This window comes from Phyllostomus discolor, chromosome 2 (genome assembly GCF_004126475.2).
Source record: "Phyllostomus discolor isolate MPI-MPIP mPhyDis1 chromosome 2, mPhyDis1.pri.v3, whole genome shotgun sequence".
NCBI lineage: Eukaryota > Metazoa > Chordata > Mammalia > Chiroptera > Phyllostomidae > Phyllostomus > Phyllostomus discolor.
Window position 1 is genome coordinate 216,729,938 of NC_040904.2, and position 18,150 is coordinate 216,748,087.

The 18,150-nt window shown below is 67.9% G+C and overlaps 1 protein-coding gene across 1 annotated transcript; it reads left to right on the forward strand.

The window, feature by feature from the left end:
* The first annotated feature begins 13,427 nt into the window (after positions 1-13,427).
* Positions 13,428-17,789, forward strand: PIM3 (Pim-3 proto-oncogene, serine/threonine kinase). Its single transcript, XM_028533394.2, has 6 exons — positions 13,428-14,924; positions 15,044-15,153; positions 15,243-15,293; positions 15,379-15,748; positions 16,421-16,597; positions 16,692-17,789. The coding sequence occupies exons 1-6, from the start codon at positions 14,840-14,842 to the stop codon at positions 16,877-16,879; spliced, it is 981 nt and encodes a 326-aa protein (XP_028389195.1). The 5' UTR covers positions 13,428-14,839; the 3' UTR covers positions 16,880-17,789.
* Positions 17,790-18,150: the final 361 nt, after the last annotated feature.

An 18,150-nucleotide genomic window follows, 5' to 3' on the forward strand; every position in this document is an offset into this window, starting at 1 on the left:
GACAACTGCAATAGCATAATCAACAAACTGCAATCAAAAAATAAAAAAATAGCCCTGGCTGGTGTGGCTCAGTGGTTTTAGTGCCGGCCTGTAAACCAAAGGGTTGCTGGTTCGATTCCCAGTCAGGGCACAAGCCTGGGTTGTAGGCCAGGTCCCCAGTAGGGGGCGCTCGAGAGGCAACCACACACTGATGTTTCTTTCCCTACGCCCCCAAAATAAATAAATGAAACCTTTAGAAGAAATAAACAAGTAAATAAATAGACTCTCCTTGCTCAGTGTTGGAGACACACAGTGGCATGCTCTATAATGGCCTTAACATTTAACGTTTCTTTCCTTAGAACGACGTTCAACTGTGAGTGAACGGCAAGTTGGGGAAGAGACCACGGGGGGAAAAGGACAAGCTTCCTGTGTCGGCGCCTTGGGGGTCGTTGCTTCCTGCTTTTGAGCCAGGGGCCTTGCACGGACCCAGGGCTGGAGCCTCCAGGCGGTGCTGGCCCTGGAACCCCTGGACGGGGTCTGGGCAGGAGTGGGGGTGGGACGGCGTGGGCGAGGCTCGCCACATGCGCGCAGGAGGGGGCTGTGAGGTCTCAGGGGCCACGGAACAGCACATGCGCTTTTCCGCACGCATGGACCCATTGCACGGAACGATGGGAACATTCAGTTATGGGTGTTTTGTGAAAAGACATTTCCTGGGCTTATCTCCCCGCCCCTCCCAAGGGCCCCAGCCCCAGGCTCGGAAACCCAAGGAGCCCTGGGATCAGGGGGCGACCGGTGGGTTTTTGGGGGGGAACACCTGTGTTTCTCACAGCTTCCAGGACCACAGTGAGAGCCCAGAGCTGCACCACGCAGGTGGGCCCCTGCTGGCCCGGCCTGCCCTGTCGGAGGCGGGGGCCGGGGGGAGGCCTGAGCAGGGGAAAAGGCGTGGACTGTCTCACTGATGCCCGTTGAAACAACCGTGTTTTGGAGATTCTGGGTTACATGAGATCGGTCACTACAACCTGTTTCACCTGTGTGTTGCTCCTTTCAGTCACCTGTGCAGCCTGCGCCCACTTTTCCCAGGCCGTGCTGGTCTGGAGGGCACCCCCTCCAGCAAGGAGGGGGTCTCCTGTGCTCCACGTGGGCGGGGCCTGCGGGGAGCAGGGATGTAGGGCAAAGGTGGGCCCTGGTGCCATGCCCACCCTCCCCACAGGCCCCCAGCCCCGACTGACCACGCCCCTGCAGCCGGACCCCCGCCCATGGCGTCCCATCCAGGTTTGCCTCCCCCCCACCGCCCTGCACAGTCGCCCCAGCTAGGCAGGCATCTCCCCACCCTTGGTCTCCCCAGGGTCTGCCACCTGGTGAGCTCACGCTCTCCCCTTCCTCCCTCACCCCGCCCGGCCCAGTTGGCCCCCTCTAGCCCACCCCGGAAGCTGGAGACTGAGAATGAGGGAGGAAGCCCCAGGCGTCCACTCGGAATCCGAGCACCTGCCCCACAGCCCGGCAGGCCCACAGGCTGGGGCAGTGGCCTTGAGAGGCAGGCCTGGGCCTGGCCCGGCCCTGACCGGCAGAACTGCCCGCAGGGCAGAAAGACATGGGGGTGCTGGGCGGGCGGGGGGGGGTCTCTGGGCCTGCCCGAGATCTTGATCACAGACGAGGAAGCTAGGTAAGGCCCAGATGGGGCAGGGCCTCCCAGCAGCCAGGGGCCGGGCCTGAGGGGCGCAGGCGTGGGAGAGCCAGCCTGCCTGGAGGCCCCGCTGGGGGCGGGGGCTGCATGCCCCTGCGGAGCAGGGCCAGGCCTGCAGGCACACAGCACACCTGGGCGGGAGGCACGGGGGAGGCTTCCCAACCCGCAGCCTTCCAGGGAACCCATTTGTCACGCAAATGAGCCCCCTGCCAGCCTCCAGAATCGACTGGGGAGCTCTCACCGCTCCAGGGTGGGGCCGGGGCTGAGGACTGCGCCCTGCTGGGCCCCTCCGGGTGGTGCAGCCCCCTTTCCCACAACTGGCGGTCCCTGAGAGACCCCCCTTCCCCCGTCTGCAGAGGCACCCCAGCTGCCGCCCCAGACCCAGTCGGGCTGTGACCTGGGCAGCCTCAGTGCCCAGCCTCACCCTCGGAAGCCCAGGTCAGCCACGGCCCCTCCTGGCTTCCTGCACCACCCCTGGGTGGGGGTGGGGTGGGCCACACCTCTTTCTTTGCGGCTTCCAGGGCTGTGAGCCAAGGGACCGGGTGCTCCGCCCTGTGCCCACCCCACCCCCAGGGCTGTGAACCCCACCCCCAGGGCCATGATGCAGCCGCCGGGCCTGTCCGTCCACCTGCCTGAGCTGTCCAGGGCACAGGCCACGGCGGCCAGGTGAGCCAGTGCCGCGTGGGTGGGGCCAGGAGGACCTGGCCCCGAGACCCGGGCTGCCCTCTGACGGACGCTCCTGCAAGGGCCGAGGGCCCGGGGAACACCTGGCCTGTGGGCGGCCCGAGTGGGGGGAGCACAGCAGGGCGCAAGAGTGGCCCGGGGCCCCGGGCGAGGACGGCCCTGCCCTGGCGCGGCGCCAAGGCCTGCGCGTCCCGGGACACGGTGTGCTGGCTGGCTCGCGGGGCGTGCATTTGCTCAGGGCGCCCGGCTGCCCTGTCGTGTCCCCAGGTGACCCTGCCCCGCCCCCCGCCCCCAGCTCACCCGGGGACCCCGGTCCATGCTGCCCCCAGCGGGTCCTGCTCCTCACTGCCCACCTCCACAGCCCCCACCCATCCCCACCCAGCCCTCTGGACCGACCACCTTGCCCTTCACCCTCGACCTGTGCACCCACTGCCCTCCCCCACACTCCCGCCACCCTGGCCCCCCACCTGCAGCCCTGACACCCGAGCCTCCCGCCCGGTCCTCTGGGTCCGGGTTGGTCCCCAGGGCTGGAAGGTCAGCATTCCTCCACACGCCCAGCTTAATCTCTCGGGTTCAATTCGCCTGACCAGGTGTCCCCAGGGCCGGGGCCCTCCCCACACACCTCCCCACCCACCTCCCCAGCTAGGGTGAGAGGGGTCTTAGAGCAGAGCCCCCTTGGGCCCCAGGGGCCTGGGGGGGGTGGTCAGTGGCCCCTAGTGGCTGCAGTGGGCCTGAGTGGCCCGGGCCAGGGTGGCCCAGGGCTGGGCACCAGGCTCGGCTGCTCTGCATGGGGGTGGGGGTGGGAGGTGCAGCTACACGGGGCGGGATGGGGGGCAGGAGGAGGCTGTCACAGGCTGTGGGAGCGGCAGTTGTCCAGGGTCCATGCTGCTGGGCTTCCCGGCAGAGAGCTGGGCACAGGGAGCCTTACAGAGACCGGCTCTCGGGCCGCGGGTCAAGTCGCACGGGCCCACACGGGCCTCTCTAGGTCAGGACTCAGCCCCTGTGTGGCCTCACAGGCATCCTCGCACCCACACACCGGCTTGTACACGCCTGCCCACACGTGCACACTCTCCACCCGGCCGGCACAGACGCCCCTCGGGCAGCCCAGGCGGGCAGGGGTCACCATCCACCCGGGGACAGGGGAGCAGGGCATGGCGTGGGGGCTGGTCTGGGCTGCGTTGTTGGCAGATGAGGCGTCCGACCTGCTAACACAGTGACTGTGGAGCCGGGACCACCGGCACCCGGCTGGGAGCTGCCCGGGAGCCGAGGGGCACCTGGCTACCTGGGGCTTCGGGAGCCCCTTCCCGGCCCCTCGGGCTGAGGGACGCGGACGAGCCCCCACCCCGCTGGAAGGGCCCCCCCAGGCAGGGGGGGCAGGTGCCTGCTGCAGCCCAGGGTCTGCACAGCTGTGAGGCTCCTGGGGCGGTGGAGGGGGGCAGCCCCGGCAAGGGCCTCAGGTGGGAAACTGAGGCTGCACCCAGGGGAGGGGCCCTGCACAGGCCAAGAGCCCACGGAGTAGAACCGGTCTGACCAGGTGCAGGTGAGGCTGTCGTGTCTGCGTGTGCACGCCAGCGCGTGTGGCCTGGGACCGTGCCAGGAGGCGGCGAAGCAGAGGTTGCAGCCTGCGTCAGGGACGGCGCCCCGGGGCACCTGTCCAGCTGCGGGTGGTAGAGCAGGGGCCACGGCAGAGCCGGGTCACCGTGTGGGGGAGGGGCCGCCCTCTTCGCCGGCCAGAGACACGGAGGTGGGGGCCCAGCTCCGAGGTTCCTCCTGCCGCCGGCTCCGCCCACCCTTCCCTCCAGGCCCTGGAGCTGGCCGAGGCTGCGCCCATCTGGTGTGCTGTTCCGAGGGGCCACCGCGCTCTGGCCACCGCGACCAGGCCAGTGTGGCCGCCAACACACACCGAGAGGCTCCATGTCCGGGCGCACAGCCGAGTCCGCGGTGCCGGGAGCCCCGGGGTCCGGGCGTGTGGGACTTCAGACAGCAGGCCCTCCTTGCACCGTGCGCCCAGCCCGCCCCTGCCGCCCCCAGAGCGGGCTCCCTCCCCCCGCTGGGTGCTGTCCCCGCTGCTCTCAGCACCCAGCCTGGCCGGGCACAGGGCCACCCTGTGGGGACACCCCCGTCTTCCTGCCCAGCTCCCCACCCTGGACTGAGCCCAGGCCCAGCTGTGGGCTCTGGCCACCCACCCCCAGCTCCCTTCCCTCCCTTGGCGGCCCCAGCCCCAGTCGGTGACCCCACAGCCTCGGTTTTCTGGGCGGTGCTGCCTGACCTGAGCCAGCAGCGGGGGCCTGGCTGGCCACTCTGCATTCCTGACCCTCAGTTTCCCCGCCTGTAGTCTGTAGACGAGGGTCAGGAGGAGGCCTGCCCGCCCCACCTCTGCCCTCAGAGCCCCCCCCCCCCAACCTGGGAGCATGGGTGGTGGGCCGCGGCGGCACCAGGAGGGAGGCCAACGGTGGGGACCTGGGATCTGGAAGGGCACCCCCAGCCCGGACCGAGTTCCCGCAGCTGTCTCTCGGCCGGGTTCGGGGCACGGGTTGGCGTCTGGAGGCCAGGAGCTGGGCAGAGGGCGTCCGGGGCTGGGACGGGGTTGGGGGAGGCAGGTCCCACTGGGCTTCCAGGCCCTGCCAGGCGCCCACCACGGGCCCAGTGTGCACAGGCTCCTCACCGCTGCCCACGCCTTCCCCCAGGGGTCCGGGGCACCAGCGGCGCTCCCCCAGCCCCATTTCGTGGTTGGAAAACCGAGGCCCAGGGCCCCACCTCTCCTCCGCAGGCACAGGCCAGAGGGAGCTCACGGGGCTCTGAGTGGCGGCGGTGTGTCCAGAGTGGGCTCCAGACTCGCTCGAGGAGGAAGGGTGCTGGCGACGCCCAAGGGCGTTGGAGGAGCCGGGCCTGGGGGCTGGGGGCCCTCTAGGCGGGGCAGGAGGAGACCAGGGTCTCGGCAGGGGTGGGTGGCCGCCTCAGCCCCAGGTCACAGAGTCGCTGACTCGCCTGACTGGGAGGGAGGGAGGGAGGGAGGGAGGGGCTCCGGGGCCGGGTCGAAACCCCGGCCTGGCGCGTCCCAGAAACCGCCAGTCAGCAGCTCCCCTCCTGCGCGGGCTGCCAGCCCGGGGAGCCTGGGCGGGAGCGGCCCCACCGGGTGTGGCCAAGACTGACGGGCGGCGGGAGAGGGGCAGCGGGCCGTGCGGGGCATCGCCTGGGCTCCCTGGGTGGGGCCTGGGCTGGGAGGCGGGCAGAGGCTCGGGCACCCAGGGGAGGGCCCCCGCCCCACCACACCCGCACCCGCAGCACCCAGCGCGGGGAGAGGCGGAAGGGCCCGCGCAGACGGGAGGAGAGCTCAGCATGGGACCCGAGGGACCCTGCTGCAGGGTGGGTCCAGGGGACCCCGGGTGTCTAAGCCCAGACCCGCCAGCACAGCTCCCCTGGGACCCCTGTGCCCAGCCCACTTAGCCCTGGAAAGGGGCTGAGGGGCTGGCCACCCTGGACCAGGTTGCCCCAGCAATGGCGTGCCCCCACCCAGGCGGTAGGGCCTTCTCTGGGCCATGGGGGGGTGCCCCCGGGAACTGGGGCCCGGGGGGTAGGAGGGCCACCTGTGCTCCGCACCTTCCGGTGCCAGGCCCGGCCTGCAGGACCCTGACCCTCCAGGCCCCAGGCTGGGCCCTCACGGTGCTAGGTGGGGCAGGGGGCAGGTGACAGGCGGGGCCTGGGCAGGGAAGATGCTGGGGGAGCCCGCCCAGAGCGCCAATCGGAGTTCTTGCCATTGCTCCCGTTCCTCGGTGGTGACTCAGGACTCGGCCCACAGCGCCACCACCCACAGGCCAGTCCGGCCTGGGGCCAGGCACGCTCCCAACCCTCGAGCCCGGGGCGGGAGGGCGTGCCCTGCCCCCACCCCCCTTTCCTCAGGTGTGGCCCTGCCCAGCCCCTCACCTGGCCCAGCCTCCTCTCCCAGCCCCTCCAGGGGAGTTCCGCCCCCTCTGCCCTGAGAGGACCTGGCCCCGGGTCCAGGCGTGGGCCCCTGGGCCTGCTCCCAGCCCCACTGGGACCCGGTCGCCCCCACTGTGGGTGCGGGCGGAGCAGTGCCGCAGGTCCCCCTCTGGATGGTGGACAGGTTGGGCAGACCCTGTGTCTGCAGCCCGTGGCCATACCCCGGGTGGCCCACTGGCCCCCTCCCCCAGAGGGGCCGGGGAAACGGTCCCCCTTGCCCTTGGCGGGGCGGGGGCAGGGCTGCCAGCCAGGAGGCCTGAGCCGCTGGGAGGGGAGGGAGGGGGAGGGAGGGAGGGGGGGAGGGAGGGGCCCGGGAGCAGTGCCCGAACCGAGGCTGCAGCTGTGCCTGTTGGCACCACCCGCCTGGTCCTTGCGGGCCAGCTGGCTGCCTGCGCACCTTCCAACAGGTGAGCACGCAGGTGTGTCCCTGCCTGGGCCCGGACCTGGGCTGGCCAGCCACCAGGGAGCTCCAGGATGTCTTCCCAGCTCCTGGCACTCGGGGCACCCACGTCATTGCCACTTCCTTCAGGGTGCTGAGGGTGCCGCGCGGCGTCACAGCCCTGATGGGGGCCGCCGGGCGAGTGGGTTGCGCTCAGGGTGAGCCGGGCAAGAGCTGGGGGCTTCTCCTCTGCAGAGGCCCCCTGGGCGTCTAGCCCCAGGGGATCCCCCGCTCCCACTGCCACCTCCAGGGACAGGACATAACCCTGAGGCTGGAAACCAGCCCGGCCAGCTCTGGACACAGGCTCTGTCCAGGCGTCTCACACCCTGAGGTCACGGCCCCTGGGGGAGCCCTGTGCAGAGACGAGGAGAGGGTGGGACCGCCCCTCCACACCTCTGCGGGCCCCCCAGCTCTGTGGGAGCCTGGGCACAGAGGGCTGCCCCGAGCACCAGCCTCCCCAGCGCCTCCTCCCACAGGGGCGCCACACACACAAGCTTCCCACCGCCCCTCCGGGCCCCGCCCCCAACAGCAGGGTGAGGCGGGAGACACCTGCAGCCCAGCGTGTGGTCAAGGCCACCCGTCTCCACCCCGGCCGTCTGGGCCCGCAACCACAGCCGAACACTGAGTCCCCAGTGGCTGCCGCTTCTGGGCTGGGGTCCCTGGCGGCCCCCCGCCCCACCTTGCCCCACTGCACCCTGGGACCTCACTGCCCAGGTTGGCCCTGGGGCACTCCCAGAAGTCCTTCCGGCAAAAACCTGGGTCCTTCCGGCAAAATCCACAGCAAGGAGTCTGGAAGGCACTGCCGCCGCTGGAGGGGAGCCGGGCGGGCCTCGTGGGGCCCCCGACCCTGGCTCTGCTCCACCCCCGGCGGCCAGTGCCCGTCCTCGGCCACGGGCCCGGCTCACTCCCCGAGGAGGAGGGGAGCGGAGGGCCGGCACCGCACGCACGGCTCTCTCCCTCGCGCCGCAAGCAGGGCTCTGGGCCGCGCTGGACGGTCCCGCCCCACGTGCGGGAGCAGGACGTCTCCCGTCTCCCTGGATCTCCATTTCTGAACCTTTGAAGGAGGGACCCACGGGGCCTGTGGGCTCTGAGCGAGTGGGTCCTGCCTGTGGCTGGAGGGGGCGCGGGGGACCCAGATCGAGCCTGACCTGAAGCCGGTCCATCCTGCCCTTGCTTCTCTCCCAGACGGACCCACCCGTTGTCGTGACCACCGACCGGCAGTGACCGTGGAATGCTGCGGATTGGCTCGTCCAAACACGAGAAAAACATACACAGAGACAACCAGGTCCTGTGGGGAAGTAGGGACGGAACGGCCACTCTCTCTAGTGGGGGGCACCTCAGCCACCCTCCCTAGGGGAGAGCGCCCCGTTCTCCCGCCCAAGCAGGCTTTTATTGGGTTCGTTTACACAGGGATTCAGGTAAAGCTCATTAAACATTTCCGGGAAGTAGGGATCAAATAACAAGGAACTCTGAGGGCCTATTTTGAGTCAGGGTCAGATAGCTAAAGAGCTGTAAAAAACTTTGAGGAACAAACTTAATTTTTGCTTGGGCCTTTATCATTTCATTAAGAGCATTCTAAACAAAGCCGGTTTCACAGGAATTTACATATTCTTTCTTAGGCCTGATCACCCGGGGGACCCACCCTTTCCAGCACAGGGCTGCACCACCCTCTGTCATTGTTTCAGGCTTAGGTGGGGCAAGGGAAGTAAGGCAGCCAAGAGATTAGGAGATTTTCTCCCAGACAGTGAGGACTCAGGCTTTGTCAAAGCCGAGGAGCAAGGGTCCATCACCCCCTTTTGCTGTAGCCCCCAAAGTCCTTCCTTGGGGGCCTCCCACGTGATCGTGTCTGTCTTAGATCATTCCCCCCTTGGGGAATCTTACCCGTCATTGGCTAACCAATCAAGCACTGGGGGCCAGGCAGGGTGAAGTAAAAGCAGCAGAAGCAGCGCTCCTGCCAGGGAGATAAGCTTTTGTGTCCTTGCTGGCTTATGGTTCAAGGGCGTTCCCTCAGCCTTAGCCTTGGCGAGGGTTACAGCTTCTGATACCAGGCAGGGCGGCTCCCCACAACCCGTGGACAGGGCACGTGCTTGGCGGTCATTCTCCGGCCTGCCCGGCTGGGCCACAGAGGCACCCCCAGCTGGTCCTCTCCCCAGGCTGCACCCCGACACCCCGCAGGCAGGCCGCTGCTCTCCCTTCGAGGGCAACGCCACCCCCAGGGGGGGACTGGGCCCGAGCGCTGGGCACACGCAGCCACGCAGCGCTCCCGCTCCAAGGCCCTGGCCGCATCCTCTGGGGGTCCACACGCACGGGTGGCCTGGGTCAGCCCTGGGGCCGAATGAAGCCCCTCGGAGCTCCCTGGGACTCGGGCCCCCAGCCCCTCCCCCTCTAGAGAGAGACCTCCTGGCCGGTTCCAGACTGCACAGCTCTGCCCTCCAGACCCCAGTCCCACGGTGGCCCCAGCCCAGCCCCTGGCAGTCGCAGGTTCCGAGTGGGTCGACACGTCCCCCTCCTATTTACTTTAGCCTTGCAGGCTCAGCTGGACTGGGCCTCCTCCTCCAGGAAGCCCCCAAGCGGGACCCACTGCCCACAGGGCTCCCAGAGCCCGGCTCCGCAAGTCAGGCAAACACAGGCACAGCGTGGCTCCCAGCACCCAGGGGCCCCCCTCCACAGCCCCTCTGGGCCCCGTCCCCACCTGCGTGCTGGGGGCCGGGCGGAGGGACCATCCACAGAGGCTGCCTCACTTCCCTGCTGGGGTCTGAGAGTCCGTCCAGCCTCTGGGGTTTGGGGAGAGCCTCAGAGGCCAGCTCTGTCCCTAGCCCCCCAGAGAGGGCCCGCCCACCCTCCCCCCGGCCCACCCAGGCTGGGCTCCTACACTTTGAGGGCCTCTGCATCAGCCCCACCACCCCCCGGACCCTACGGTGACATTGGAGCCAGGGTCTGCAGCAGCCGGAGCCACCATGGCTTTATCCGATTGTGTGCCGGCAGAAGCACCCCACAGAGAGCTCACTGGGCCCTCCGCTGGCCCGCACAGCGGTGGCCACGGAGTCCCCACAGATGGGGACCCAGGCCGGGTGAGGCCAGGGTGTGCCAGGGTTCTGGTGTGGGCCCGAGGCAGACTGGAGGCTGGTCTGGGGGCACTGAGGCTGGGCCAGGGGAGGGTCCCAAGGGAAGGAGGGAGAAGACACTGCGGGGGAAAGAACGGGGAAGAGGAGGCAGAGGTCCGAGTCCTCAGAGGAGCGGCCGGGGAGCTGGCCCAGTGCCCACGCTGTGCCCACCGCCTGGGGCGGCCTGGCCTCATCCCAGGGCAGAGGTCACGCAGGCACCACCCACTGGCTCCCACTGATTTGCCCCACCGCAGCCCAGGCCCTCCCTGGGACGCCTTTGGGGGACGTTGCAAAACCCGAGCCTGGCCCTGCTGGCTCCCCTCCCGCTGGGTAAGAGGCTGTGATGCTGCGCAGTGGAGATGAGTGGAGGCCAGAGGGGAAGCCCCAGCCCCCGCCCGGCCAGGCAGCAGGCACCGGGCAGGGAGCGGGGAGGGCTGGGCGGCCCATCTGCTGCCTGTAGGCTAGCCAGGCCACAGCGCCAGGGCCTCTCAGGGGGGATCCCGACGGGGTGGGCACCTCCGTGAAGCGGGACACTGCCAGGGGCGTCCAGCCCATCCAGCAATGGGGGTGGAGGCCAGAGGGGGCTCAGCGTGACACACGCACACACACTCAGGGGTGCACAGTCTCACACCACACCCACCCACGCACAGACCATCACACACTTACAAACGTGCACGTGGAACTGGGGCATGGCAACGGGGGGCATGCATACTCGGGGTCCTGCTCCCTGAGTCCTGAGGTTTGCTGGTTTCCTGATGTCCCACCTGCCCTGAGCAGCCCCCTAGGCCTTCCCTGTGCAGCCGTCCCCATGCCAACCGCCCAGGCCCCTCCGCTGGCCCCTTCCCAGCTATGCTCGCACGTCCCACAGACTTACTCTGTCGGGAGCCGCCCTGCCTGGTATCAGAAGCTGTAACCCCCGCCAAGGCTAAGGCTGAGGGAACGCCCTTGAACCATAAGCCAGCAAGGACACAAAAGCTTATCTCCCTGGCAGGAGCGCTGCTTCTGCTCCTTTTACTTCACCCTGCCTGGCCCCCAGTGCTTGGTCGGTTAGCCAATGATAGGGTAAGATTCCCCAAGGGGTAACGATCTAAGACAGGCACAGTCATGTGGGAGGTCCCCAAGGAAGGACTTTGGGGGCTACAGCAAAAGGAGGTGATGGACCCTCGCCTCTCGGCTTGACAAAGCCTGAGTCCTCATTGTCTGTGAGAAAATCTCCTAATCTCTTGGCTGCCTTACTTCCCTTGCCCCACCTAAGCCTGAAACAATGACAGAGGGTGGTGCAGCCCTGTGCTGGAAAGGGCGGGTCCCCCCAGGTGATCAGCCCTGAGAAAGAACATGTAAATTCCTGTGAAATCTGCCTTGTTTAGAATGGTCTCAATTAACTGATAAGGGTGCAAGGAGGAAGTTAGTGTGTTCCTTAAAGTTTTTATAGCTCTTTAGCTATCTGACCCTGACTCAAAATAGGCCCTCAGATTTCCTTGTTATCTATTGTTTGATCCCTACTTCCTGGCAATGTTTAATTAGCTTTACCTGAATTCCTGTGTAAACGAACCCAAAAAAGGCCTACTGGGGGGAGAGAAAGAGTCATTCCCCATTAGAGAGAGTGGCTGTTCCGTCCCTATTTCCCCACAGGACCTGGTTGTCTCTGTGTATGTTTTTCTCCTGTTTCAAGGAGCCATCTGCAGCGTTCCGCGGCCACTGCCGGTCGGTGGTTGCGAGATTGCTCACCCTGCCCTGGCTCCCAGTGCCCCTCAACCTGGGCCATGCCTGGGGGACCCCGACCTGCCCACATCCATGGCCAAAGCCTGTGGCTGAGAGGTTCTCTCAGACCTCTGCAGCTGGCCCATCTGTCCCCTGGCACCCCTGCCCCCTGCCCCTGCTCTTCCTAGCCCTCCCCTCGCTCCCCCAACTCCCCCAGACAACAGATCACCCTCCTGCCTGGTCTCTGTGTGTGTGCGCATGTGTGTGCGCCTATGGGAGACAGTGTGAGTGGCCCAGGCCACCTTTTGTCCAGTCTCCTCTTCCTCCCTAATCCGGGGAGGCCAGCCAAGCTCCAGTCACCATGGCAACAGTGCAGCTCCTCCTGCCAGCAGGACAGGGTGACCTGGTGGGGCTGGCTGTGCGGGGCATCTGGGGGGTGGACATGCAGCCCTGCGGCGGGATCCGGCCTACTCCCCTCCTTGGGAATCACCTGCCTGGGGGGAACAGGAACTTGAAGAGGCGGCTGTGCCACGCTGGCCTGGGCCCTGGGCGCCCGAGGGGCAGTGGAAGACCAGGGTAGAGAGCTGGCCCTCTTGGGTCAGTGGGGCAGCAGGGTGAGGACCTGATGCCTCTGGCCCAACCACTCTCCTCCCGATGGCCTCTCCCTGCCGCCTGCCGCTTGCGGAGCTGGTGACCGGGCCAAGCCTGCCGGTGGGGCCGAGTTATTTTAAGGCCCGCCGGACGGGCTTTCCAGGAACCAGGAAGGGACAGGAGACGGGCATCCGGTGTGGCCAGGGCTTCAGCGGGGGTGTGTGGTCAGGCCTGCGGGGAAGGGGTGGCCTGGGGTCACTTAGCAGAGGGCCATGCCCAGGGCAGAAGAGCAAAGGGCTCTTAGTTCTCAGATTTGGCTTTGCCCGCCCACCGCCCCCACCCCTTACCAGGAAGGTGGGGACTCCACAGCTGGGCAAGCCCCTCAGAGTCTTGGTTTGCCAAGCTGAGAAATGGGGTGGGTCGTACCCACTCACAGGTAGGGGGTAGGGTGAGGCAGGCAGCACCCTGCCTGAGTCCTGCCCACTGGGCAGGGTCATCTGGGGTAGCAGGGCCCCCAATACCACAGCAGACATGGGGGCCCTGGTGGCTGAACAAGCAGAAAGATACCAGGACCCCTGTCCAGCCCACCCCTTGGGCCAGACGGAGCCTGAAGGGACAGCTGGGGGGTGGGGGGTGGAAGGCAGGTCCATCCGTTCTGAGCCCTCCGAGAGCTCGTCGTTAGAGTGGGACACATGTGCTCGCACGCACACACGGACACACACACACACACACACACACACACACACGAGACTCCTGCGGCAGCACAACTGCCACACACACAGCAGCACCGGGGGGTGGGGGGGTGGAGGTTTGGCAGAGACCCTAGCCCAGGAAGGAGGCCGCCCACCCCCTGCTTTCTCCTGCACTCCCAGGCCAGGTCGGGGTCTTCCCGGTCCCAGGGACCCCCTTCAGAGCTGGGGTGCGCAGAAGCAGGGCACACACACCGCCCCTCCCAGCAGCAGTGTGATCGTCCACTTTTCTGAGCTGGGGGAAACCCAGGCCTTCAGGCCAAGCTGGTGGGGTGCATGGGGGTGCTGGCTCCCAAGTCCTGGGACCAGCTGGGCTGGGGGCCCACTGGGGAGGCACTGGAGACCTCTGCCCCTCTCAGCTGAGTCAGACTTCCTCTCCTGCTGGGGTCCCTGGCTGGACCCACAACACTCTCCAGCACCCCTGTAGGTCTGGGAACCCACAACAGCCTGACCTGAGGGTGCCCGCTGTCAGGGTTGGCGGGGGGCAGGGTCCTCCCTCACAGGATTGTGCTGAAGGGCTGGGCCCGGGTGTCCTGCCTTGGATCTGACCCAGTGGGGAAGCCCACACTGGCCCGGGGCCCACGGTTAATTGTCCAGCCCCAGCCCTACCCACGTGGGCCCACCCTGAAGGAGAGTGCTGGGCAGGACATGGGTAAGACAAGGACCTGGGAGCTATACCAGCAGAGGGGTCACTTTCTGTGCTGGAATAGCAGCGATGGCAGTGAAGGGGTGCGACTTCGGGAAGGTCAGGTGTGCTCTGTAGGCCGGCCCCGTGCATGCTTGGGGGTCACTCCAGGGCCTGCGGGAGCACCTGCAATGCAGTGAGGACCAATACCTTGGCGTCTTGGCTCCCCCAGCCCCCTCTGGGACCGGTGTGGGAGGCAGTGGGCGTCGGGGGCCCAGCCACCGGGGCTAGCACAGGACTGCTCACACGCCTGAGTCCTGAGCTGCTCAGGCCAGTGACCTTGGGCCAAGGCAGGCAACTGTGCTGTTGGATCACGCCACACAGGTGAGTCTGCTTGGTATCGGAGACCGAGGGGAGGGTGCGGCTCAGACCAGGGGCCCTGCGGACCTAGGCTGACTCGGGCCCTGACTGCAGTGGCGCGGGGCACCTCCAAATCCTACCCTGTCTCTGGACCCCCACGCCCGCGCAACCGGCGAGTCAGCCTCCCGCTCCGGCATCCGAGAAGGCGTGCGTGTCGCTGGTGACCTTCCCGGAGCGGCTGGGACGGGCCCCCACGAGTTCCCGCCCCGCCCGCGCGCCTCTATTGGCTGAGGCCCGGCTGCCCTTTGGAACCCCCCGGCTCCCATTGGCTCCTGCGGCCCCTCCCCAAAAGCCCCGGCCACCGCCCGCGCGGGAGCTGCGCGTGCGCAAAGCGTGTGTACGAGCGCTGAGAGACGCGCCACTCCGTGTGCCTCCGCGGCTCTACTACGGCGAGTTAGTCCCGGGAGGCTGGCCGCGCCCCCCGCCATCGGACCTCATCGACCCCGGGATATGGCGCCCAGCCTAGCTCCGCAATCGCCGCGGCTCCTTTCGCGGGTTCCCGGAGGCATCCCTGCCGTTTGGAACTCGGCAGAGGGGGGCGGGGTTTTTCGCTCGCCCCGCCCCCGCGGAGGGATACGGGCGGCCGCGGCCCAAAAGTCCGGGTCGAGACGGCCGGGGCGTGTGAGCCACTTGGCCTGCCGCGCGTCCACGAGGTTCACGAAGGCTTGACCGGGGCCACTTTGCCGCGCGACGGCCTCGTCCGCGCGAGTCTCATCACTCCAAGGGTCAGTGCTCCCGCGAGCCCGCCCACCCGCTCCCGCCGCCGTCGGGGGCTCAGGGCTCCGCGCGGCCCGGGGTGGCCGCCCTCCCGCGTCCGCAGCCGCGCGGGGAGCCGAGCCCGGCGACAGGCGGTGCAGAGCCCGCGCCCCGCCGCCGCCCGCGATGCTGCTCTCCAAGTTTGGCTCGCTGGCGCACCTCTGCGGGCCGGGCGGCGTGGACCACCTCCCGGTGAAGATCCTGCAGCCGGGTAGGCGAGGGGCCGGGGATCCGGGGGTCGGGGGTCGGGTCGGAGGGCCGGAGGCTCCGGGGACTGGGGGACCAGGGGCGCTTCGGGCCGCACCAACCATGCCCTCGCCGTCCCTACAGCCAAGGCGGACAAGGAGAGTTTTGAGAAGGTGTACCAGGTGGGCGCCGTTCTGGGCAGCGGCGGCTTCGGCACGGTCTACGCGGGCAGCCGCATCGCCGACGGGCTCCCGGTGAGTCGGGCCGCCGGGAGGATACGGGTTTGTCGCCTACCGCGCGCCTCGCCCCAGCCACCCAAGCCTGACCCGCTGCTTTCCCTCAGGTGGCCGTGAAGCACGTGGTGAAGGAGCGGGTGACCGAATGGGGCAGCATCGTAAGTGTGGGGCCGGGAGGGCGGGCTGTCGGCGGGGCCGGGGCCGCGGCCGCGGGCTGTGAGTGCTGATCGCCGTGTCCCGCAGGGCGGTGCGGCCGTGCCCCTCGAAGTGGTGCTGCTGCGGAAGGTGGGCGCGGCGGGTGGCGCGCGCGGCGTTATCCGCCTGCTGGACTGGTTCGAGCGGCCCGACGGCTTCTTGCTGGTGCTCGAGCGGCCCGAGCCGGCCCAGGACCTCTTCGACTTCATCACGGAGCGCGGCGCCCTGGACGAGCCCCTGGCGCGCCGCTTCTTCGCGCAGGTGTTGGCCGCGGTGCGCCACTGCCACGCCTGCGGGGTGGTGCACCGCGACATCAAGGACGAGAACCTGCTGGTGGACCTGCGCTCGGGGGAACTTAAGCTCATCGACTTCGGCTCCGGCGCGCTGCTCAAGGACACCGTGTACACGGATTTCGACGGTGAGCGCGGGCAGGGCCGCGGGGTCTGCCAACGGCCGGTGACTAACGTCCTCGGTGGGGGCCTGGTGGCTGTTGAGCCCGCGCCGCCTCGGGCACGTTCGCGTAGGCGCTGAGCCGGGACACGAGCCCGTTCATGGCAGTGGGGGTGACGGGCTGGCTCGAGGCTGACGCTGCGGCGAGCCGGGGGGCTGTGGGGTCGGGGTGGCTGCTTGTGCGTCTGCGCAGGGGCTCTGGTGCGGGCGGAGCCGGCGCGGCGCCGGCCTTCCCTGCGCGCGGGCGGGGGCCGTGTGCGTGCCGCGGGAGCGCCGGGGCGCGGGCAGAAATCCCCGCATTGCGGAGCGCGGGGAAGCCGGGGCTCCCCGCCCGCCTGCCCATTCGTTGTCCTCCCTCCTCCTCCCGCCGCCTCTCCCCGCAGTCCCCCCTCCCGTCCTCACCTCACATCTGTTTGTTGTGAAACCCGAGCCGGCGCCCATGTGACCGGCTCCTCCCCCCACGGGGGAAGGCCACGCCTGCGGGGTTTTTCCAGGCCGATGACTAGCAGGATTGGAGGCTGGCTCCCTCTTCCGGCTCAAGCCTCTGAGGCCATCGACTGGGTGGGCAGGGTCTCAGTGTGCTCGTTCGGGGCTGACCACTTCGCTTGGTGCTGGAGCCCTAACTCTGCGTGTTCCCCAGGCACCCGGGTGTACAGCCCCCCGGAGTGGATCCGCTACCACCGCTACCACGGGCGCTCCGCCACCGTCTGGTCTCTGGGCGTGCTGCTCTATGACATGGTGTGCGGGGACATCCCCTTCGAGCAGGACGAGGAGATTCTGCGGGGCCGCCTCTTCTTCCGGAGGAGGGTCTCCCCAGGTGTGCAGAGGGGCCTGGGAGGGCTGCGGGGGTGGCAGACCCCAGGAGCCGGCCCCTTCCTGACCCTCCGTCCCTCCTCCTCCCTCCCTCCCAGAGTGCCAGCAGCTCATTCAGTGGTGCCTGTCCCTGCGGCCCTCGGAGCGGCCCACGCTGGACCAAATCTCCACCCACCCCTGGATGCTGGGGGCAGACGGGGGCCCCTCAGAGAACTGTGACCTTCGTCTCTGCTCCCTGGACGCGGACGACGGGGCCAGCACCACCTCCAGCAGCGAGAGCTTGTGAGGAGCGACCTGCGCCTGCCCCAGCCTTCGAGGGACCTCTCCCGCCAGGGCCGCCTGCTCCTTGAGAAGGCAGTGACCTCTGACCCCGGGTGACCTTCACTTTTGGCACCGGGCCCCTCCCTTTGCTTTGAGTGCCTTTTCGAACGCTGCTCTCACAGGACTTGGTTCTCTCGAGCTCTGTCTGTCCAAAGACCTCGGCCGAGGCCAGGCCCCGCCTGCCTGGGGCGGGGCCTGACGCCGAGACCGCCCCTGTCCTGTGCTTCCGCAGGGCGGCCCTGTGGGCACCCAGCACCTCCTCACCTGACCAAGTTGGACCAAGAGCACTTGCGTCCTGTGGCCTCCTCTCGCCGGGGCACAGGGTCCCCGTGTCCGCCCCCGCGCCTGCCCGCATCCCTCCGTGTGCGTCTGGGCACGTCTGCACAAGCAATGCAACGGTCAGGCCCCGCCCACACCGGCGCGCCGCCTGTGTGCGCACCTGTGAGCCCAAGAATGTCTATTTATGGTGTGACCCCCGCAGAGATCTATTTATTGTTTAATTTATTTGTGGGGGGCCCTCCTGGGCAGTCCCGCTCCTCCAGGCCCCGGGGCAGGGGGGCGGTGGCCAAGCGGGGGCCTCGGCCTGACCCAACCCGCACCCGTGGAGGGGCGGGCTTGCGCCACCGATGGCTCATGGAAGGGGGGTGACCCCCCCAGGGGTGGGCTTTAAATTATTGACCTTGTACAGTCGCTTGTTGGCTCTGGAAGTTGGGGGTGGGGGGCAGAGTCTCAAGTCGTTAATTTATTTTAGTAGCCGTGTTTGTGGTCCTGGTGTGCAGGCATCAGGGGCGGGGTTCTTTCAGTTCAAAAGCGAGATGTCTGCAGATCCTATTTTTTATACGGGGATTTCGATTAAATTGTTTTGTATGTAACAATGGATGTGGTGTGTTTATGGGGCTGGGGGGTGGGTGGGAGAAGGGGCCACTGGTCCCTGGGCAGTCCCGGCCCCGTTCCCGTGAGGAGGGGGCTGGGCTGGGCTCCCCCTTCCAGACGGGAAGGTCCAGTGTGAGGTTCCCAGCCACTCCATCCTGCCCCCATCGCCCTGGGCAGAGTGGGCAGGAGTGTCTGTCCGGGAGAAGGACAGGGAGCGAGGCCACCGGCGCTGGCATTGCCATCCACGACTGGGGACCATGTCAGGCTGGGCCCAGGAGAACCCCCGGCCTCTTCTGGAAGAGGCCCAGTCAGGTGCGGGGAGGAGAGGGCCCAGGCTCTGGCGGAGCAGGGGTGCCCATGCGG